The 23,766-nt window shown below is 38.0% G+C and overlaps 1 protein-coding gene across 1 annotated transcript in view; it reads left to right on the top strand.

The window, feature by feature from the left end:
* The window catches only part of ROBO1 (roundabout guidance receptor 1), a gene marked incomplete at both ends in the record, with an annotated part of 515,624 nt that overhangs the window by 126,015 nt on the left and 365,843 nt on the right, over positions 1-23,766 (top strand). The window contains one exon of the mRNA XM_080612700.1: positions 19,154-19,237. Coding sequence (XP_080468826.1) covers positions 19,154-19,237 — 84 coding nt within the window. The remainder of the gene's footprint in view (positions 1-19,153; positions 19,238-23,766) is intronic.

The raw sequence follows: 23,766 nt of genomic DNA, 5'->3' as shown, positions 1-23,766 counted from the left end.
CTTGTTGACTTGGCAAAGAGCCTTGGTCAAGTAATATAACCAGTGCTGCTGCCATTTGTTAATTTTGCATAATTAAACACCAATTATACATAGTATTGTTTTTTAGCAGGCTCCTCAGCTGGCTTTTCTTTATTATGATTCTGTGCCGGTTCCCTTCATTACTACTAAAAAGGACTTTTCATTTGTTATTGTAATTGGGAGGTTGAAAAGATATCAAATTTTTCTAAGGAGGGAATAGCAAATGATTAGGGGAGTTGGCATATCATTTTCCAGGGAAGACATTAAGTATAATAGGTATTTTGATTTTTCAGTATACTCTGAGGAATCTGCACTGTGCTATTATGGGACTCCCCAGCACAAATCTATAAGTGAATGTGTAATGAGAAATGAGCATATTTACAAACTATCTTCAAAGTCTGTCTTAAAAACACACCAGGAAATTCAAACATAGAACTATTATTCGTTTCATAGCCCTTCTATCCTCATTTAGCAAGGCATGCAACTGCTGCTAGCCACATGCTTCGGTCCTACTGAAATAAATGTAGCTTAAATGGAGTATATGCTTAACTGCTGTTTTAAGAGATAAACCTAAATATCTGTTCAATGTTCTGCTGAAGTTGGAACATTTTATGCATCCCATCATATTACTAAGTATTTGGAGACTGTGCATCAAACAAGGGCCTTGATTGTCTTGGTGCTTTAAAGTGTCGTGGTTTCGTCAGTGATGCTGTTCTATTAGTAGTAACAATGGAGAAATTTCTAGACAGGTTTTATGTCTGTTGCTGTCTCAAGTGGAAACCGGAATCAGAAGAGCAGAAAGTTGGACGCAGATTTCATGTTTGTTTAGGGTTTATATCTCTCCCTAAGTACTAATGAAGGTATTTGTGACATTGACTCAATATTTATTTTTAAGCTACTTAAGTTCACAGAAATAGTCTGGAAAATGTTTTTGCCCCCTTTCTTTATGACTGTTTATGTAGTAATATCACCAAAGGATATGTACAACCAAAATAGGTATGGGAACTCTCTAGAGACTTTACGAGTGTGTTATACAACCCGTAAACTTTATTAGAGAAACAAAAAGATAAACTTTCAGGCTTGATAGTCTTTAGAATTTAAACGCTCAGGAGAGAAATTAACTGTGTCTATGGCTCTTAATCCATGGACAATTCAGCAGTCACACACACATTCCAAACCCTTATCCAACATCCTCATGGAATGTTCTATGAGGCTGCAGCTGGAGTTCTTTTCTTAACCAAACTCTTTTCTTCCCTCTTCCATGTTTGTGACTCTGCTCTTGTTATTGATCATTCTCTTCCTTTGAGTCCACATACATATTGGCCCCCCCTAATAAAAGTGCTTAGTTTTTAAGTTTGGCTGTTCTTAGTTCTTCATTTGCTAGACCACACGATAACTAAACTATGAAGAGAAAACACAGTTGCCTGCTCAGCCATGAGGTCAATGGGACTTCCCACAGCACCTAATAAGAAGCACAAAAGTCTTTGCAAGATAGAGCTTTTGTTTCACATTACAGTCATATCAGTGGAGCCATTTTAACTTGTAGCTGTCAGTAAAGGCATTCCTTAACTCTTTGTAAAGAAAAGTCAGCTGTTTTGAATCATGTTATGCGTGAAACATGTATATTTCAAATTCCACAAGCTCAGTAAAACAATGCTGCTTTGTTTTGCTTTAAGGAACCTGCTATTTTGGCATCTTCTTTGGACTTTCTATTGTCACAGCCCTTATTCTTCCTGTCTTAGGCATCCACTTTCATTTTAATTATGAGTTAAATAGAAAATTAAAAATTGTTTTCAAAACAGCATAACTACATCAAGTATGCCTTCATTTTACAACTACATCAAACACAACAGGATTTAAGTAGTGATACATTTTCACCACAAAAATTTCCTTTTAAGTCTTTTATCCTGAAAGAAATCTTTTAGAGGGCATCAATGAGGAATGCAACAGAGAATCTTGAAGAGAGCCAGTCAGAATTACAGCTGAAAAGAGGGAGAAAACAATTTTTATTCCTCACTGGCAACTCCCCTAAACCACTCCAAGCTCTGGGATGTTATTTTATTATCAATACTGCAGTAATGCCCCAAACATGGCAGATGTTGAATTGTGTCCCTGTCACATAGTCAAACCTGTCCCAAGTTTTGTAATATTTGTAGTCTAAAGAGCTGGGATTAGACTCCAATTCAAAAAAAGGTGCTTAAACACATAGATAGTTTCTCCAGCAGTTTGTATCATTGGCTTCTGTAGCTTTGTTCAAAGAACACTTTCCAGTCATGACATTAAGATTTTGCTTGAAGCAAAGTTTCTTCATAAATCCTAGTTTGCATTAAGTGGGAATATATGCATAAAAGTGTGTCAAAACAGTGTAATGGATGCACTTTGACTTCTAACCACTAAATGCCAATTTTTATTTATATGCACTTGTATTTATAATATATTCTTATATATGCATTCTGAATGTATTGTGATATGCCATTGATTAATTGTAGAATGATGTGATAAGCTGCATTTATAATACACCTGGGAATGCTCCCCTGCAGCTCTGCTAGTGAGGCAAATCTCCTGGAATCGCCCCTAATAGTCATTCCAGGATCAAAGGTTGAAGGTCACCTGGCTAACAAACCATGAAGGTTAGAAACAGTAGCATCAAACCATGAGAAAGTATGGATCCTCAGCTTTGCTAGGGGAGAGCATTAGCCTCAAGACCTAGGAAGTCCCACAACACTAGGCCTTAATGGTGTGCAGTTTTTATGCCTGGAAAAGACATTTCAGACTATGGCTGGAGTTTTTTAAGCTAATTATTTTTCTCTGCTTCTACATTCAAGAATAATTTAACTCTCCTCCTCCCAGATTTGGAGAAAAAAAAAAAAAAAAAAAAAAGAACTGGCAAAAATTTCACTATATTATAAATAACTTGGGGGAAAATAAAAGGGAGATAATTTTGTTGCACAACAATGACAATGGAAACTCCATATGGCATTTGTAGATGTCAATAGTTTTTTTATCTGGACTTCTTTGTCTTGAGAATAACCTGGGCATGCTGCAGCTATGCCTGACTTCATGAAGCAAAATATTTAGACCACATCATTATTTACTCTTTGAAAATAAGATTTTTTGATATATTTAAAATGTCACTGATTCCTTAAACTACAAAAGAGCAAGATGCCTTGGCTTCTTTACTTAGACATGATCCCAGAAATCACATTGGTGACAAGGGGTACTTCTATGTAACAGAGAAAAAAAATACCACTCATTTTGCAGTTCATTTCATAATTCGAATTAGCAGAACCTGAGTCAACAGTCTTAGAAGCTGTTAATTCAGCTTCTGCAAATGTGGAGTTTGCATTCAGTGAGACCCTGGCAAGAAGGAAAGTATTTCCAGCTTGTATTATTTTAGGATTCCACTGAGTGGTATTCAGAATGTCATGTTTAAATGTTACTAGGGGCTTCTGTAGTACCACAGAAATACCAGGAACAATTTTTACACTAGTTAATGGTAACGACAAAAACTAATCTGTTAGTATTTATTCTCTTAATGTTAAAGAAAGTCCATGTCATTGCCTCTAAAACAGAAATGGTGTTCTGTGAGATAAAAATCACTATTTTACAGAACACTGAATACCTGTACTCTGCAAAGTGCTGGCTTTCAGGAGTAGTGGTGGACTTAGGCTTAATAACATTATTTCTTTCACAGGGAGCAGTAGTTGCCATTTCTGAAGATGTAATTACAATGTTCTCTTCAAAGTATAGGATTAGTAAGATAAGAATTCTACTTACACAATTCTTAAACTTTCAGTGGTTAAGAAGGTTAAGTGGTTAAGGGGTTGTCTTAGATAAATATATGGCTCACAACTTGTCAAACACTCTGAGACCATTACTGAAACATTTTGGATAGTGTAATTCATAGTAATAACAAAGACATTAAGACACATTTCAATTTGATATAGACATGCATATTTTCTAATTTGGGAATGTTTTATTACCATTTTATAAACTGAATAAAGACAGAGACATGGGAATGGATCCACAGGGGTGTCTGGCATCTTGGTACCTGTCTGGATTTTACTACTATTGTGGTAACCCAGCAAAAGCATTACAGATTAAGATGCATGATTTCAATGTTTAACAGCTGAGATGGACTTCAGGCTAGAAGTCTTTCTTTCAAAAAGTCTCTCTCTCCTTAAGATTTCCTTTTCTTTGAGCTCTCTTGATTCCAGGAGCAAAAACAAATCTCTAAAATAGCTTTTCCTTTGTTTTCTTCCCCAGCAATCAGTCACAAACTGTGTCCTTTAAATAAAATGAACCTTTGTCAGCATGTTATTTTCTGTAGCACGTACAGAACTTTGCCTCAGCAATCAATTTTCTTCCACATGCATATTTATATTTTTTTTTTGTCTTATATTTTTGCTTTGTTGGAAGACTAAAGTAAACCTCATACTATCACACAGCAAATTAAAAGCTCCAAAACACACTGATCATCAGGGTATTGAAGCGTCACTGGTGTCCTTTTCTCCCTGTACTTGCTCCAGCACTACAGGCTTTTAAATATGGATATGGAGGTTTTAGTGGTGGGATTCTGAAGAGAGTAATTTTCCTCAGAGAACTTGGTTCTAACCACAATGGCACCTCAGATTTTCAGCTTTAAAACTGAGATGATAACAGAAACCCCCCCAGCCTGCAGGTTTTTGGGGAAAATGTATTAGTTCACATTCATAGAACATTCAGCACTGAGGCCTGCAAGTTTGTTGCTTTTGAAGAAGTCTGATTCATAGTCATCATTTGGTGTCTACACACCTCAAACACTTTGAACTTCAGTTATTATAAGGCAAAGTCACTTAGCAAAATGAAACTCATTACAATGAGGTTTGGAACATGTATTAACAACAAAGAAAAATCAAATATTGCATAGTTGCTTGTTGACTGGACATCATCTGTTCTTTGCACTGGGAGAATACTTTGATATGGTTGTGGAACTAATGACTAAGAAGTGCCTGGGGAAGCCATAGTAAGATAGGTTGTGCAGCTTCACTTCTACAATTTGCTAAGTTTCAAGTTTAGGTCTTTATGACCATAAAACTTCACAACAGTCATTACTTGTGAGGATTTCTGGTTGAGGGCGGTGTGGGATGTCATCTTGTAACTGCCAAATATTTGAGGATATTGACTAAAATAACCGGTTACAGTCCTTGTGGAAGGAATATGTATGTGGCTGCACTCATTTAATTGGGATTCCGACAAGAGTTTGCGCTTGTTTTCAGTGCTTGTTCATTATCACTTTATGTTTCATGCCTGTAGATGCCTGCAAAGCATAAAGACAGACGAATCACACTTTCAACGGACAGCTTTCAGCCCCCTAAAGCAATTCCTGAGAATGTGAGAGGGATGAAAGTGAAATGGTGGTGTTTTCATCTCTTCAGACGTTCTGCTTTTCTCCCCTCGCTGCCTCCCCCCTCCACGCTCTAATTTCATCCCCTCCTCTTCCAGCAGCAGCAGCTGTAAGTCAGCTCTGCCGGGCCCCATGGAAGCTCTCCCCGGAGGCACCACTACACCTCCCTGACCTCTGCGGGGCTTTGGCCCCAGCTGCAGCAGTCAGGGGCTCTTCTCAAGCCCAGGTTTTCCCTGTGGTTGAGCACCACATGAGATACCAGCCGGGTTTTACTGAGCATCCCTGCAATAGGAGATCTGGTTCTATTTTCCTCAGATATCTGTTTTCTGCTTTTCTAGTATTAAAAAAACAGAAGAAATCAATTGTTTTCTTACAAGGAGCCACAGACTGCACTGAGTGTGTGCTCTCCCTCCCCTCTTTCTTCTTCTTTTTCCAAAGAACTTAAATAGAATTGTAAGATAAACTTATCTACCACCTTGCAGCTTCCCTTAGCAGTTAACCACCTTGCAAACACAGTGTTCACAAAAATGCCAGGAGACTTAAAGCTTTACTGGGAAAAAGTTTGTTGTTGTGAAGGAAAGTTTTGAACTAACAAAATACCAAAAAAGGTCCTTGCAGAGATTAAGCTTTCTAAATATGCAAATAAAATAACAACAGATTGAGTCAGTCTGGGAATCAGGGACTGATGGTTAATTGAGCTCATTAGTTGGAAAACAAAAAACAGCATACAAGAAAGATAGAACAGTTACATTTAATGGAAGAGAGGTCAAAAAAAAACCTGATATTGCTTCCAGTATTTTTAAAAGCCATATTGTGTTGATAGGGTAGTATTAGATATTTTGTACTCTGTTTTAGTCATATACTAGTTCAGTCTGCTCTATGCCTTTATTCACAGATTGAAGCCAGTTGCAGAAAGTGCAGATCATCCTTTCTTCCTCATGGAAGAAAGATCACCTCCATCTCTCTCATTCATCAACTTTTCTTCAAAACACACAAACATAATGGTGGGAGTCATGTGCTCTGCTTTTTACATGTTGGTGAGAGCTAAAGATCAAACTCGGTGAGGTGCCTGTGAAATCAAATGTGCATAGAAATGGAATATTTCCCCCCTTTTCTCATCTTCAGATACTGATAGGCTAGAGAAACTGTGGTCTCAGCTACCTAGTTCATGTTGTTCTCTGAATGATCAAAGGTTCTCAAGCAATCCAGTATCCCTGAGTTAAGTGAAAAAGCGGCACTTAACGTGTATCGATCAGATCCTAAGCTGATAGAATTCTATTGAAGTCCATTTCAGTTACTAGCAATACCCTGCTTCCAGAGTTCACTTAATGTATGTTATGCGATGTTTCCCACTGAGCTCCTATGATTATGTCCTACAATTTCAGTACAGCAAATCCATTATATCATAATAATTCTTAACTGCAACTTCAAACGTTTATCATTGAAACATTTCTTCTCTGAAATTAATATCTTGTGGTTACTTTCACCTTGGCTAGATGATGTAGATAAAAATGAACACAAAAGAGAATCAATATAGTCATTAACGGACTCCCCCACAGGATATGATGAATGAGGGGTCAGCCTAAATTCAAGTAAATTTTCTTTGATACTGGATCACCAGTAGAATCTTCATGTGCCTATAGCATTTTTCATCAAGTGCATTTATTTCTTCTTACAAATGACCTTTATTTTCAATGGTAAGAATTATTATAATTGTTAAAATTGTGGAATTAGAGTCAGTCATTTATGACATATTATGACATATGTAATTTGTAGTCAAGTTACTAATTCAAATTCTTAAATATAGATAAATTCAGCTGAATGGGATGAGGAAGGGCTTGGAAGTCTGATTTGCTACAGAATAGGGTTTCTCTTGTCACATAGTCTACATCTGTTGGGTATTGTCCTCTTGTGACTTCTGAATTCACTTGCTAATCTTAATCAGACTCTTAAATAAAGATGGAAGGAGTCTCAGAGCTATGTGGATGTGAGATAGAGTCAGATTTTATCTGCGTATAAGGACAAGCTTTTGCTCTACACCAACTTCTGTCTTTTGATTGTTTTGTTGGAGATACCTGTGGTGGAGGGCTGCAGGGAAACCAGGAACAGTTTTGTCTAGGACTCTTGATTGGGATAACTGGGGGAGCATGACCCTGAGACACACTCAGCCTGAATCCAGTCAAACATAATTATGTTCAAATTTCGAGCTGATAAGAAATGCTTAAATAGGAGTTTACCTAGGGAGCCTTCTTAAGCATAAATGCCAATCTGCATGAAACTAGGTAACAGTTGGTGATTATGGGAGATTCTAGTTACTTATTTGCCTTTCATCACCAAACATAACTTGCTGTTGTATGTGTCAGTGCATTCTTTTCTGAGACTAACTGCATTTTCAAAACCACAGCCATTTTCTATAGCCGTTTAGAAAAATGAAAACTATAAGGAAACCAAATTATTTCTAATGATATTATTTCTAGTGACAAATGTTTCTGCTCTCATTGCTCAGTCTTTTGTAGCTAAGAAAAGGTTCTAAAATGTTTAACAATTTTAGAAGCTTTTGCTGACGTGTCCTTGAAACAGCCTTCATCTCAGCTGTAAGCTCTTTTCACTGACTTGCTTAATGCTTTAGTTGTGGTCAGTTTTGAGCACTCACAGCTTATTTATCTCCAGTGTTATACTTTCAATATTGTCTCACGTCTCCTCCAGCTGTAGAACAACAACAAAATTCAGTAGAGTTAGATAAACTGCAAAGCTTGAGTAATGGGAATGATGAGGTAAACTCAGTACTGTTTCTTTTGTTTTAAAGTTTAAATTCCTTCACTATTTCTTGAGTAATTTTTTTTAGTATTTATTTGAAATATTGAATTAGTGTAATAAAACAATACCATTCTGCTTTGTGTTGCTTTACTTTCTAACTAGTGTTCAATGTCAGATCAGTCTCTAACTAGATATGTTATTGGATCTGATGCGTTAGTCTCTTTATTTCCATACCTAGCACCTTCTGAAATTACAGGATTTTTTCCAGTAATTTTCTGTAGCCTGGGCTCCTAAAATAAAAGATTTTAATTTGAAATGAAAATTACATTAGCATGCTTGTTTTCAATATGCTAAATATGCTTTTCTTTCTCTAGGTCCTTGTGGGTTTTTTTTGTGTTCTCGTCTCCTTTTTACATAATCTTTCATGCCTACATTCACAGCAAAATCAATAAAACAAATCTGAAGCCCATAAAAGTATTAAATGCTTTTTCCACTTTGGTCTGTTGTATGGTAGAAGCTTAGTATACTCTTTGAAATAATTTTGGACATACTTATAATTAATTAGTAACATAATATGACGAAGTTCAGAGCTAGCAAACCTTCAGACATGGCATGCAGTCTTTTAAATTCAGTAGTTGTTATGATGTGTCACTGTACTGTAAGCTACCAGTTGTTTGCAACTGATAGGTTATGTGTGCAGATCCGGTTCAACAGCTCCATGTTTATCAGCGTCTTGATCTTCTGGTATACTCTTATTATGTAGTATAGTTACATACTGCTCCATCGATTCAGTTTTAAAAGTTCATTGCAGACAGCTGAAGTTTTCAGTTGAGACTTAACCTGATTATAAGCTTTCCCATCAACTAGGTAGTAAAAATATTGCTGAAGAACATGTGCATAGTCTACTGACACATCTGCTGTGCTCTGATAGCCTGTTGCCCAGCTGCGGAACCCAGCAAGGGCTGAGGGCTGCTGGTTCTAATGCCAGTGAGGTGGGGCAGCCCGGGGCTGAGGTTTCAGCCAGGAACAGTCAGAGGGGAGCCCTGAGGGCACAAAGGTGTGCAGGATTTTGGAGGGGGCCACATGCTCTTATTGGTAGGCCATGGGAGCCTGCAGTATTCAAGCTGAAGCCAGGGCATCGTCTTCCCTATTGGAGTGTGCTGGATAGCAGTCATCCTAGCCCATAGGGATAAAGCATCTACTTCTGACTTTTATCCAGTTTGACGCATTAAAATTTGCTGAGGAACTCTGCTAGAGGCTCTTGAGGGCCCCGACAATATGGAACCAATCATGCTAGAAACATATGATATGTATAATGTTGCTTCAGAAGTATTTTTTATTTCCTGCCCAAAGCAGCTGCACCAACACATTTAATGAAGTCAGGACAAACAAACAATCGGGCTCTGCTGAAGAAAGTCTTCTTTTTTCAAGATGTCAGTCTTACAGCGTTGTACTTTAGTTCGGAGATATTAAAGCTGTGACCCCATCAGCAATGATATACTTGGGAAACTTTCTACAAGTAAATCTGACACAATGCATTCTCAGTCATCTCTGTTTCCATTTTCAGTTCACTGCTGTAATGATAAATGAGTCTCTTACTATGAGAAGCCTGATTTCCTGATGTCTAGCATTATGGGTTTTCTGGTTTTGCTTCCTAAGGGTGGCATAACTGTTTCTTTCCATTTGTTATTTAGTTGTTGGTTTAGTTGGTACCTACCAACACACAAACTGAAGTTTCTGACAAGGTTATGTCTTATTGAGTAGTTTATCTCAAAGATCTGGTTTGGCTTTGAACATAGATATGTGAGTTTGTCTGTCTTCGCCATTCTTGATAGTTGTATCCATCAAAATTTTGCTATGTCTGCATTTTTTTTACAGTGGCATTGTTCTCATCATATTTGTGTAGTTTGATACATAGAATTTTTCAGTATTCACACTTTATGGTTTTGGGCTCTGTGCTTCCAATTACAGCTCTAATTGTTTCAAGGGTTCCCATGGATCTGTTGAAGGTCCTACTTTGTTTCAGAATTACTGCCTCTAGCTAGTGTTTCCCATGTTCAATGTACACAATACTACAAACTGAAAATATCTAGAGAAATCTGTAGATCCTTGTAAATCCAAGTACCCCTTGCTCAGCTGTATGATTTCTTATCTGGTATTAATTTTGCAGAGCTGAATTCTGACAAGATAGAAGAGTTATTGATTGTTCTCCTCAGCTATTTAATTTCATTGTCATTCTATTTTGTCTGGAGTCTGAGTTCATAAACTTGGAGCAATTTTTGACCCAGTGTTTTTTTTTGAGGCTGACATTAATCACAGTGAGAAATGAGATTCCCAGCTGGAAGATGCTAAAGAACCACTAGGAACCATTAAATTAACTGACCACCATTTTACGAATCTTTCAGACTGTTCAGACTGAGAACTATTAAGTTGATGGGGACGTATGTGTATGTTTCATTATGAGGTAGATAGTAATTGCTAATTCTTTATTTGTGTCTCTTTCTCCCATTTCCCTGAAGTATTCACAGCTGTGCTAACAGAACCCGGCATATAGTCAATGGGAGCATTTTGCCGCTTTAACAAGAAAGGACTTGAGCTTAATATCAAATTTTCCAGGAAAATGCTTACATGCTCCATCTTTTTTTTTTCTTACGGATATGGTTTTGAGCAGTGAGTAGTCAGCTCAGGTAAACAAAGCCAGGAGGAGCACCTGTTGTATGGTTTCTCTTCTCTCCAAGGGACAAACTTAAAAACCTCCTTTGTAAGATGCATTTCATTACACTGCACAAAAGTAGGAGCTCTTAAGAAGAGCTTTACAGAAAGAACCCCTGTGATCTAACAATGAAAGACAAAAATTTCCCTGAAGTACTTGCCTCTGCTTAGTATGAAGAAAAGAAAACATTCTTTGGATTTAAAATTAAAATAAAAAAAAGTTGTGTTGCAAGCGAGTATCATTTGATAGCTGCAGGGAATTCACTGTCTTGGAATGTGAATAGGAACGGGAATTCTGGACAGAGGCAATTTACTACTACTATGAATGGATATGTATTTTTGATTTGATGATGCTTGTAGCTTGCGGTAGATTTATTCTTGTAGAGTTGTACTAATTGGCATGGTTTTTCAACTCCATGCCTTTTCCCAAATCAGTGTATTTTTTTACCTTGCAGTTCTCCTTTTCATTTTGCTTCAAAATCATCTCTGTTCCTTACTCATTAATTTATTTCCTGTTAGGCTACAAAGATTATAATTGTAAACTACAACTGAGTGGAAACCTCTGTTTTTAATCCTTGAACCACACCATAGGATATAGCATTATCAGATTTTTACATTGTGCAGAATACAGGTTAATAGAACACGTGTGTCTTTAAGTATGAAAGGAAGAGGACCTTCAGAGAGAAAACTGGCCACATTTCCTCTGACAAATTGCTATGCTAAGGGTATCAGTAATTATCATGTGGCTGAAGTCACTGTTGGGAAGTAAAGATAGTGTGTGGGCAACAGCAAAACAGTTCAAAATGCTGTCCTTCTAAAGGAAAGGGGGAGGCGAGGGCAAGAGGAAGGGGGGATGCAACAGCAAAGGGTGGGAAGGAACCAAACGAGGACAGCTAGAAATGTAGCTAGGATTTTCTTCTTCGAAAAACAACCTGGGATTCTGACAATGTCAGAGAGACCTTCTTTCTTATCTAGCAGTTTTAATAGGCTTACATATTGTGCAGTATATTCACCTTCCAGACAGTTTATCAGTGCAGTTTGTCCATTCTTTCTATAACCAAGCATTGACATACTTTGATTTAATATTATTCTTCACACTGAGTTCTGCAGATAGACTAGCAAAATGTAAATGGTACAGCTGTGTTGCAGATATCTCTTTGACAACTCAGAAGATGACACAGCATATACCAAAAAGCAAAGGGATGAGAAAGAGCTTTCTCAGCTTTCGAATTATCTGCATCCCATTCAATGCTCATTTTTGTGGTAGTTTTAATTTCCAGTCATGTGACTGTAAGGCTACTGCAGTTAGCATGTTGAATTAATTCCTCATTTTTCATTGTTTGTCTGTAATACTCATTAATGAGGGAAATTCATCACCTTTCCTAAGTTCACCACTCAGCTGAATAAAATAAAATGCAATTAAGCATGATAGATTTCTTGCTGTGCTCCAGTTCTACAATAAAGAGAAAATGAACCCAGTTCTTTGGTACTATTTTGGGGGCTGCTACTTGTAAAGCAGCTGCATAATTCAGTGTCAAAACGAACTTAACAGGGCTAAAGTCATAAAAGGAGCAGCTCCAGGGGTTAGTGCCTGGAGGACTTACTGCAGTCTCACAGAGTTGATTACACTGGTTATGGGATTATTGAAAGAAGTCCAGTGGAGTTAGAGGAGTGCATGGAAAGTTTGCATAACCAGTTGTTCAACTGCACATGCTGCTAGTTGCTGTTACTTAAATGTCTGATAGTAGTTCCCACAGAAATCAGAACTCCCTCGAGAAATGTGTAAATTTACTGGGAAGAAAACAAAATAAGAGAACTTCCAAGCAAGAGGATATTTCCTCAAGTAAGGTCAGATTCAGAACAAAATACTGATATGGGGAAACCTGTGCCAAATAGGTCTTATTCCTATGCCATATTGAACATAGTCAAATGACTGGCAAGCACTTCAGAATAAGTAATTTATTGCTCTATTCTCTTGAGAAAGTTTGCTTGTTGCCTTAGAGAAGAAAGTTCTGTTATAAATCTGGTTGTCCCTCCTTAGAAAATGGCTTTTTGTCTTAATCAATCACATTGCCTTATACAAGCTAGTGATGGGTCTCATATCTACCCCTGCAACTGAAGCAGCTGGGGCCACCACCTGTTAACTCACTTCCAGCACCATTTAATTAGCCTGAATGGCTCTTAACTTCAGGTTTATCTGGTAAGGAAAGAAATGGGAGCAGATGCAGGACAGGAAAGAGCTACAAAAGACAGCCTAAGAAGAGCAATGAATAGCTAAGAGAAGTCAAGGTGTGGGAGGAAGTGGAGAAAGGACAACAAGCTTGGGAGCATCAAAGACTATAAGCACACTGTAAGTTCATATTTACATGCTCTCTGCTAAATACCAAGTTTTGAGAATTTAAGTGTTCGGTCAGAAATGTTGCTGTGTTATTACATTCATATGGTTTCCTGTGTGACTGATTCCACGTAAGACTTTGGCTTTAGAATTTGAAAACAGGTGATGCAGATTTAAAGAAAAACCCCAAACAACAAACCCAACAGTCATAGTTATGCTGCTCCATAAAATATATTTGATGGATCTGTGTTGAAACTGCTAACAACTGTTTGCTACCTACTTCCATAATAAATAAATAAGATGCAAAGAGGTTGTTTACTGACAGCATAAAGACGCAAAGAGGTTGTTTACTGCTCTTGCATAACTTGAAGTCCCCATTTACCTTTTACGGAGTTAAAGGCTGTTAGTGAATGAATCATGAAGGGAAGTAAAAACATTTAAATAGCATCCACTACTAAGGTTTCTGTCAGGATGTCAGTCATCTGCACTGATCTTTGAAGACAACCAAAAAACATACTCAAACCATTAAATAAAAGCTGCATTCTTCCTTGTTTTAGAAAAATGTGTTTCTAAGAGTTCTTTAATAACACAGTGAAGTGTTCTGATCTTAACAGAAAATTCTGTCTTGTGTGTAATGAATAACATTTCTGTACCTGTGCATAAGTGTACATTTTATTTTTAGAACCACATATTGAGTTGCTAGAACATACTTGTACAAACTGTTAATAAAAAGCATCCTTATGGATTTATTTGTAATTTACTTGTGCCAGATCCTCAGAATAAAGGCATTGTGCGAGAACAAATTCTTGCCTTTTCCCCTTAGCTTAAACCTTTCTTAACTTTTAAGATGAGGCATTGAGCAGTGTCCAGTTTAGTGAAGGTCATCTTAATTACTTGTGGAGACTTTTAGCTGATGAAAATGGCCACAACTCCATTAAGTCATCCAATTTAAATTTGTTAGCTTGCTGGATGTGAACGTCTCTACAAAGTTGCTCTAGTAAGTCTTATGAAAAATAATAGAGCATTTCCTTTCAGGTAATGTGAAACATCAATAAGGATATTCTCCAGGTTAGTCAGCTACGTGTTACATAGGCTTCTGATGTAAACCTGTAAGCGTGATAGTCTAAAAGTGGCCTAATTATTCCCAATTCTGAACATAGATTGAAAGATTTTCCCTTTTGTTAGAGCTCTGAAGAACAGGTCTACATTCTTGAAAGCTTGTCTGTCTTTTTCTAAATAAACATATAATTTTAGATAGTACTTCTCTCTGAAAAAGTTCTCATAGATTTATCATTTTAACAGTAGTTCTTTCCTAGGTACTATTCTTATGTACCTACACTGATAGCGTAAAATGTTTTGCCATTGTTGAATACTGAAACGAAGAAATAGAATTAAATCAAATATGTCCTAAGACATATTATAGCGTATTTCTACTGTAACTCTAATTAAAATGTGGAATAAATCAAAATACTGAAAAAAACCAAAAACAGGCTACTAATTTAATTCCTCATCTTAGGTTGTGGTTTGATGTGTTCACAGTTTTGTTTTTTTTTTTTTTCTGATGCCTCTTCCTGAATTCCTCTAGATTGCTAGAAAGGGATCAATGGGAATTGATCCAATTTGTAGAACACAATTCTAATATTGATAGTAGTTTATATTCATTTGCTTCACCTTAATCTTTTATTAATGTTCATTTGCAAAATGCTGTTCACGCTGTTTCCCCCCAGTTTTGTACCTCCAAGCTGATGATGACAAAAACATTTAGAGAAACAGAACAAGAAATAATGAAGTTATTTATTTTGGAATTAAATATGATAACAGTTACTGGTTTTGTAGTCAGACATTTTTCAGTAGATGGCTTTAATTTCATATAAACAATGACCAGTGTAGAAACAGAGATACATGAGATCCCTACAGTAGTAAGAGTTGTGTCTGTTTATGTCTTTTCAGTGTTTTTTTTTTATGTCCTTCAGGAGAATGGGCTAGAGCATCAACCCTGAATCACTTAGGGACTTTTAAGGATGCATTGTCAATAAAGCATGTCATAAAGACTTATCTCCTTGGTACAAAAGAAGCAGTAACTGATAGCATCACTTTCTATGACTGGTGAGGAAAAAAAAAAAACCCAAAACATTAGTGACTTTCTACGAATAGCAGAGCCATGGTTAAAAGCATGTTTAATATAATTTTGGAGGTTACAATTGCACAAAGAGCTTAAACATAAGTAGTCATGAAAACAAATGTGTCTGGTTTGAGGTGTTGTAGGAGATGAGAGAATGAGTAACATTAATAAATATTTAGTATTCTGATTTTCTGTTCACTTTGCAGAGTTAAAGATATGTAAATTAAAGCAGGAACAGTGTTTAGTAGTGTCGTGGTTTAAGTGCAGTCAGTAACTCAGACCCATGCAGCCTGTTCTCTCACTTCCACCCTTTCTGCCCCCCCACTGCTCCTGGAGGGACAGGGAAGAGAATCGAAAGAATGTAACTCCCACGGGTTGAGATAAGAACAGTCCAGTAACTAAGGTATAACACAAATCACTACTGCTACCACCAATAATAATAATGATAAGGGAAATAACAAGAGAAGAGAATGCAACCGCTCACCACCCACCGATACACAGTCCGATCGAGCAGTGAACTAGCCCTTCCGGGTAACTCTCAGTTTACATCCTGGGCATGATGTGCTGTGGTATGGAATACCTCTTTGGCTAGTTTGGGTCAGGTGTCCTGTCTCTGCTTCCTTCCAGCTTCCCCTCTTCCCTGGCAGAGCATGAGAGTCAGAAAGTCCTTGGTCAGGCTAAACATTGAGCAGTAACTAAAAACATCGGTGTTATCAGTGCTGTTCCCAGGCTGAAAGTCAAAAACACAGCGCTGAACTAGCTACTAAAAAGGGGAAAAAATGACTGCTACTACTGGACCCAGGACAAGTAGCACCCGCTACAGTCCAATAAAATGGAATAACTGACAGATTTCAGTGGAAATTTCATTGAAAAAAGTTCCCTATATTCACATAAATCTTTGGTGCTATCCTACTGTCATTGGACTAACTAAACTTATTCTGAACTTAAGATTAAGCCAAATCCTCTTGCCGCTTTGAAGATGTCATCTGTACTTGGGCTGCACTGACTAAACCTGAGACCATCCCATCAAAAAGTGAGGCCACTCAGTGCTTAGCACTCTTACATCAAGTCAAAATTGATGTTTGTTGGGGGTTTTTTTTAAATGCTTTAAGACACTCGCCCAACTTAATGAATGGTGGCACTGGAAACAGATGTGTAAAGAGAGAATGAGGTATTTTTCATAACATTGAGGGGGTTCTCCCTGTCAAACGAGGCCTCTCTCAAGTGCTCTTGTGAAAGAAAAGTCTGGTAGCAATTGATAAAGGGTGGCTTGCTACTTCTTTTCTCTTTGGTAGTCAAGGCTTCACAGAAATTCAACCAAGACATTCAACCTTACTGGAAAGCTGTTTGAGGAATATGTCTCTGCCATGTCTATGAAACCTGCTATAGAGTGATTGTCATTTCTCTGAGGGATGGCACTAAGTTCAGCCTCTGATTTGATTCAGGCCAAGCTGAAATTTCTTATACATCAAGTGAATTGTCCCAGGTTTTATAATTCATTCCCTTCACCTTTTATTTGGCACAAAAACTGGCTCAAAAAGTGTAAAAATGACTCCTAAGTCACTAAGTGAGCCTTAGGAGTTTAAAGCAATTTAAACCAATGCTACAGGGCATTAGCATTGGTTGGTGAGGTGTTACAAGGAGGGTGGCCCATTGCTAGGAATGCTCTGTCTGAAGAGGTATATTGTGTAAAAAATACCAATTTATTATGCAGTTGTATTTTGTACATGATGCTAGATATTACACTGATGGTAGAACACTCCGGTAGCTTTCAGTGCATCTTATTGCTTTTCCTTCATTTTGAGTAGTGTGTGGTTAAATCTCCTAGAAGGCAATCAATCATTGAAAACGATGATCAGCAGATCTGTTGCTTGAAATCCCAATATGAGTTTTCAGTAGTCGATTACAAAATATTTGCCCTAAAAGGGTAGGCACAGCCTCTGCCACTTGATTTAATAAAAAGTCCTGTCCTCCTGTCCTTTACTGCTGTAATTTAAAACTCCGACCCAATCAACTCTCGACTGCAAATAAGTGAGCAAGTGGGAGAAACAGAATGTTGATCCAGTCGCCACACAGCCATTTTCAGGGCAGCTTTTAAAGATATACGTGACATTGGCCATTAGTGAAGCAGCAAAGATGAATGGACCAATAAATGAACAGATTTAACTCTTTTCATCTGCCAAGATGAAGCACCACCTTGATGCCTGGTTGTTTTTTGTTGTTTGGTCTTTGATTTTCTTCATTTGCACACCAGTCTATTTTAATTGACTTTTAAAAAGACAGTTTTTTCCAATAAGTCCCCTTAAGTGGATAGTTCTTGGGGATTATGATTTTATTTTTGTTTCTCTGTTGTTATTCATTAAAAAGATTTTTAATTGTATTTATTGTATTGTATTAAAGATTTTAACTGTAGGATGCCGTTATCTGTAAGATTGCTTAAAAAAATAATAGAGAATATGCATGTGACGTTTGGCATCACATTTAAAACATTAGATGGACTGAGGTAGTAACATGAAGTGTCCAGAAACAAAATACATTTTTGTTTTTTTTCTAGTTTAATTTCATATATTGTTGCTTTAGGTGTTCTGTGAAACTTCAGACTGATTTTTAGCAGCACGCGTGTCTTATTGAAAAGGAAAAGTTATTTTCATTCATTATAGAAGTCCAGAATATGTGTGTGAGAAAGCAAAATGTATCTTTTCTATTCAGGATCTTTACAATAATTAATAAATTATCAGACACCTGTCAACAGGAAAAAGAAATAAGCAGCCCATTGTTATGGTAGCAATATCCTTGCAATGAGGTTTGGTTCTTGCAGCTTTTTCTGAACAGAGTATGAATGGGTTTTTTTATGTGTTATCTGTCAATGCACTATCAAAAGTAAATTAAAAATAGAGTTTAAGTTGAAAAAAACAGTTTTACATTAAGCTGCATAGACAAGACTGAAAAGACTGACAGCAAATTCCTTTGGGTTGTGCTGTTTTGTTTTCAGAGCCACAGGGATTTTCATTTCATTTTTTTGCTTTGAATGATTTAGTTGGTTATTATGAATTATCTTGGTGGTGCTTTGCGGTGCTTTGATCAGCAATTTATCTTGGGGTCTTAAAACACGTGTTCATTTATGTGTTTAGCTGACCAGCTGCCTTCCCTTGTTTTATTTTTTGTTCAGTGTGATATAAATCTTTTTTCCTTGCACGGATCTTTCAGCTCAGAAAATGCATCTTACTTCTTATGCTGCTAAACTGTTGCCTTTTCATAGAGGGGCTCTATGCCTCTCCCCTGCCCCATCTTTCAGAAGTAGAGCAGCCCCCCTCCCCGTGCTTGTCAAGGCACAGTTTCCCCCCCCCCCCCCCCCCCCCCCCCCGGCCTCCTCCCCACAAAGAGGTGAAGTCCCCTGAGTCTGTAATTGCCAGGAGATGAAGCGATGATGGGGAGTGATCACAGTCAATAGCTTTGATTAACAATAAGGTGGGAAATTAGCAATGCTAGCAGTCAGCTCCCCTGCCTTCCCGTCCCCATATGCTCACCACAGCCTGTGCTGGCTGGTTGGCAGGGTGGCCACTGTGTCTGGTGGGCTGCAGTGTGAGGCTTGGACTGGGCAGAAAGGGGTAGGAGGCAGCATTTTGGTGACCCTGGGCAATGCTCGCAGCCACCTTTCACTGGGCATCACCACCACGCAGGCGGGGGAAAGACGAATGTGCGCTGGCACTGTGGCTCTTGCTGTCATGTGTGGATTTAATTGTGTCTGGACGTGTTCTGATCAAAATGGCAACTCCTGTTACTCCTGTGACCGCATCAGCAGCTCTGGTGTTATTTCCGACAGACTCCGACGACCTAGAGAGGGGGAATGACAGCGGGACACCACTCCCCACTTCTGATAATGGCGACAATTCACTGGGCTACACAGGTAGAGTGCATCTTTCCAAAATATTCCTTGACTGCCTTCTTCTGACACTTTCCACCTACATCTGCCATTACCACCTGTACATGGGGGGGGGAGGGGGGGTTAATCATCTTTGCTACCTATCTATCTTTCACCATCACCCTAGAAGTTCAACATTTGTTAGTACTGTTGGGAAACATTGTGCCTTTTAACTAACTCCGATAATTGTCTTTATGTGTGCGTTGGTACAATTCAATGATTTAAATGTTTAAAGTGACTGTTCTAGTGTTGAAACAATAACCCATTATTTTCCTTCAAATCGTGGGAATATTTGTGCATGAGGTAACATATCATCTCAGAGAAATTTTTCCAAAGGCCAAAGGCAGGGGGTTTTCCACATGTTCGTGATGGCTTTTTTGGTCTGTTTGTTTGGTTGGGTTTTGTTGTTATTTGTTTTTGCTTTGTTTCTGTTATAAACAAAAGTAACATATATTGCAGCAGGGAAAACAACTGCAAATGACACTAAGATGTGATTGGAGAAGAATCTGTTTCGTTGACTTCTGCTTTGCATGAACTAGGGAAACTTGTCTCTAGGCCAAATAGGAAAAGCCACAGATAAGCAGCACCATACAGTGTGCTGCAGCAGCGATCTCTGAGGAACCCAATCCTGTAACTCCGCTGCATGCTGACATGATACCCAGCTCCAGGAGTCACGCTATTGACCACAGCCCAGGCTCAGCTGCACAGTCCCCGACTGTAGGGTTGTCATGAACTACTGCTGGTCCAGCACATGGCAGACTCTAGATCTAAATAAACTTTAAGTTATGAAGGTAATTCTTCTGGTGGTAGCAACTTTTGGAAAGGGAAGGAGGGAGAATGAGTTGAACATTTGATCAGACGGTGTTCTTTAAATACCTTCTGGTGGGTTACTAGTGCTACCACTGCTCACACTGTGTAAAATTGCATATAGTCACGTAATTAACAGAAGTGTGTGAATCAGATATTCATAACTAAGACACTCCTACAGGATACAAGAAGATACGTGTAAGAGAGGGAGTAATTTCTTGTCCATTCATAAAGCTTCAGGTCCGTTATGCATCACTCAGAATGATTGTAGCTTTCATCGCCTACCCCTCACAATCATCCTTGCATGTGGTTTAAAACCTTGATACATAATCTCATTCCAGTTTAAGGTACTATTTTCTACAAAGGTAAAAAAGCAAAGAAATATAAATATCCCTTCAGTCAAGAAGATAGATGCCTTCTTAGAAAAACATAGCATGAACCCTGCTGCATGGGGATTATTTAGGTTTTTCTACCTTCTGAACATTTACACCAAGTTTGGCATGTCTATGCTCCTGATGCATATGAGATCGCCATATTGGCAAAATGAAAATTGGTATAGCTTTATTTTTGATTTTTTGATTATTTTTTGATTTTTGCTTTCAGAAAACAGGGCTGGAATGATGATCCTACGTCTTGTGTTTAAACAGCCACCAATTTACTTTGGACCACGAGTCAGATTCTGTTATTGAAGTCACTTCGTTTTACCTAGAGAGGAGCAATTGGTTTCCCCCAGCCCCATCACCCCTGCCTGGCCTGGGGCTGGTGCCTGACAGGTAGATTCCCACTCCCAACATCTCCATATCTGCCCAAGGATGTGGGAAAGGGGGCCCTGCATGAACCCTCCACATGCCTCTTTAGCCACAAGAGTAGTAGGGAGATACCAGTGGGAGACACTGTTACATTTTCCTACTGGCATGTTTCGGAGAGGGGCTGGAGGCTTGGCATGGGACCCCCATGGTAAGTGTGATAGATAGGTGATGGCAGGCAGAGGGTGCAAGGGATGCAGGCAGTACTGCTCTGCAGTGGAGACTTTGTCCCCACCTTGCAGGACAGTATTTAAGACATATAAGGCAACATTTAAGACAGTAGCTCCTTGCTGAGCCTGGGGATGTGGGACAACTTCCTAAGCAGAGCACAGACCCTTCTGCATCTGTCCACCCATGGGGATCCTTCACCAGAATCAAGGTGCACACATCACATTTGCATGCTGTGTCCAAGGACAGGATTCTGTGTGGTATTTAACCTGCCTCTCAGAGGCTAATGGGGTCATTTGGGAGGACTGACAAAATCAAACCCTGGTCTAGTAGTTCCCCAGAGGCTGTGGATCTGAACTCTAGGCTGTGTTTCAATAGTCATTTTCCAAGTGAGCACAAAAGTTAAGATCAAGTTAGAAGCAAACACAAGCTGAACAAAAATGAAAACTGAGAGGATGGCTGGTTTTGTTTAACTGGAGTTTCTGTGCCTCCATTTGATTGCTCACTAAATGAAGGAAAGACCAAGCTTTTCATGTTTAAAGATTTAATGATCCAGTATTTTCTCTCCATTATGTAATAGCAATCAGTAGCACTATAAGTGTATGGTTTATATGGAAAAGCCTTGAGGTATTTATTAAAATTAGTCCAACTGATTTCTATAATAATCAGTAAGGATTTTTAACAATAACATTAACTGTAATACAATCTCACAGGTAAAGTTACAATTCTTTCCAATTTATGGGCCTGTTCATATGGGCCTAATATGGAATTCCTGGATTTTACAGTAACATTCTTAGATGATTTTTTGCTCTCTTACCTATAGAATTCCATTCACCAATAGGAAACCATTCCAGAAACTTGTTTGTACTGACAGAACTCTGTGTCATTCCTAAAAGCACTCAGATAAAGTCCAAGATGTCTGGACCAATGGGCAAAAAATGCAGCAGTTTATTTTGTAATCCCGTATTTATCTTCAGGTGGTGTCTGAATGGACAAAACACAAACAAGATAATAACTGCTGTTATACACTAGGACAATACATTTTTAGTCATACTAAGAGTAGTGATACACTGTAGGGCATATCTTCCTTCTAGTCCTATACAAGTTTAGCTGCAAGGTAAATAATCAAAGCATTCACTAGGATGGGAAGTTTCAGGGTTAAAGGCTATAATTTTTTCCTACAGATTTTTCGTTACACATGTGTTTTTCAGGATTAATATATGCAGCTGTTTCATTCTGTTCTGAAGTGGAGGCACATGACTCTTTGAGAGTGCTTCAGTGTCTTCTCCTAAAGTCCTCTTTAAATCCAGAAATCTTGGGCTATCCCAGTTGTCTCCACTTGGGAAGTAACCTTCTCAAGAAGTAACCTTCCTATCAAACAGGAAACACATCAGCTAGTTTCAGGAAGAGGAGAAAGGAGCTGCTAACCCAAGCTATTTCACGTGAAGATTGGAGTAGGTTAATTTCAAGACTGCTATTATGGGAAAATGATGAACTTGTATTTGACTTCTCATGTATGTGACAGGACCAAATTAGATATTTTTTTATCTCCCCAATTAATAGTGTAATGAGATGTACTTTTTGGGGATAATCAGGTTTTATGATTAAAATAATAATTACGATCATTATGATTGTAGTTATTAAACATAATATTGCTACTTGATTATTATATTATTAGATGTTAACTATAATATTCTTGATAGCTAACTATGATATTATTAATAACTCTGATTATTAGTTGTTAATTGTAGACCCAAATAGACTGCACACACATCTACATCAAATACTTTCCAAAAGTGATCATTTTGGTAACGTAAATAGAGAGTGGTTGAATAAATAACAAATCAAGAAAGGAATTGCAGTCACTGAGGATTGTTCCATGTGCATGACACTGGTGTTAGACTGAAGGAGCTTATAGGAAGGTTTTTCTTGCATATCTGATAAAAGAGAAATGCTAAGAATCAAAACCATGTAAAAGCTGATGTGACCACATAGGTAGCATATTAAAGATCTGCTAGACATACCTGGATTGATGCAGCAAAGGATTTAGGGTTAAAAAACCACGAAAATTTTAACTGTAACTCTATCAGTTTAAAGAAATGAGCCAGAAAGATTACCTCGTCTACATCTCACAAAAGACTGATGCTAACTCTGTCAAGGCCAGACTGAAAACTAATTGCATAGTTGAGATGTGTAATAGTAAATAATCTAAATTACTATTCTAACTACGAACAGGCCAGATCACAGTGACATTCAATAGGATAAAAACACATGAATTAGATACTTTGCTTTGTATTTAATTTGCCCTAAGGATGACATAGAAAGTAGTTTTCTGAACTGCTCTATAACCATGCTTGTGTCTCTTTCTCTAGACTTTAAAGGAACTTTAGCTGACTGTCAGTGATATAGATACCTAAAAATGATTGGAAGCAATCCCACCTCTATCAGTTTGGATCTAGCTTCTGAAACGAGAGTTAGGTGATAAGAGTATGCACCAGAGAATATAATGAAATCTTTTCTGATCAACAAAGGAAGGCAGGGGAATGGAAGACGGAAGTAGCAATTCAGATCTTTGTCAAGTTTAGGCTGTGGAGATGTTAGACAAAGGCTGTTGTTTGGACAGTTATTTTAGAGTGGAAAGAAACTCTTAACTTACCCATCATTATTTTTTCATTAATGTCTTGGGGGTAAGTACAGCAACAAACAGAAAAGGATGAGAAGCAAGGAAAAAGA

The sequence above is a fragment of the Psittacula echo genome (genome assembly GCF_963264785.1).
Source record: "Psittacula echo genome assembly, chromosome: 3".
NCBI classification, from domain to species: Eukaryota; Metazoa; Chordata; class Aves; order Psittaciformes; family Psittacidae; genus Psittacula; species Psittacula echo.
The sequence above is the reverse complement of the archived record's forward strand: the minus strand, read 5'-3'. Positions and strand labels throughout refer to the sequence as shown.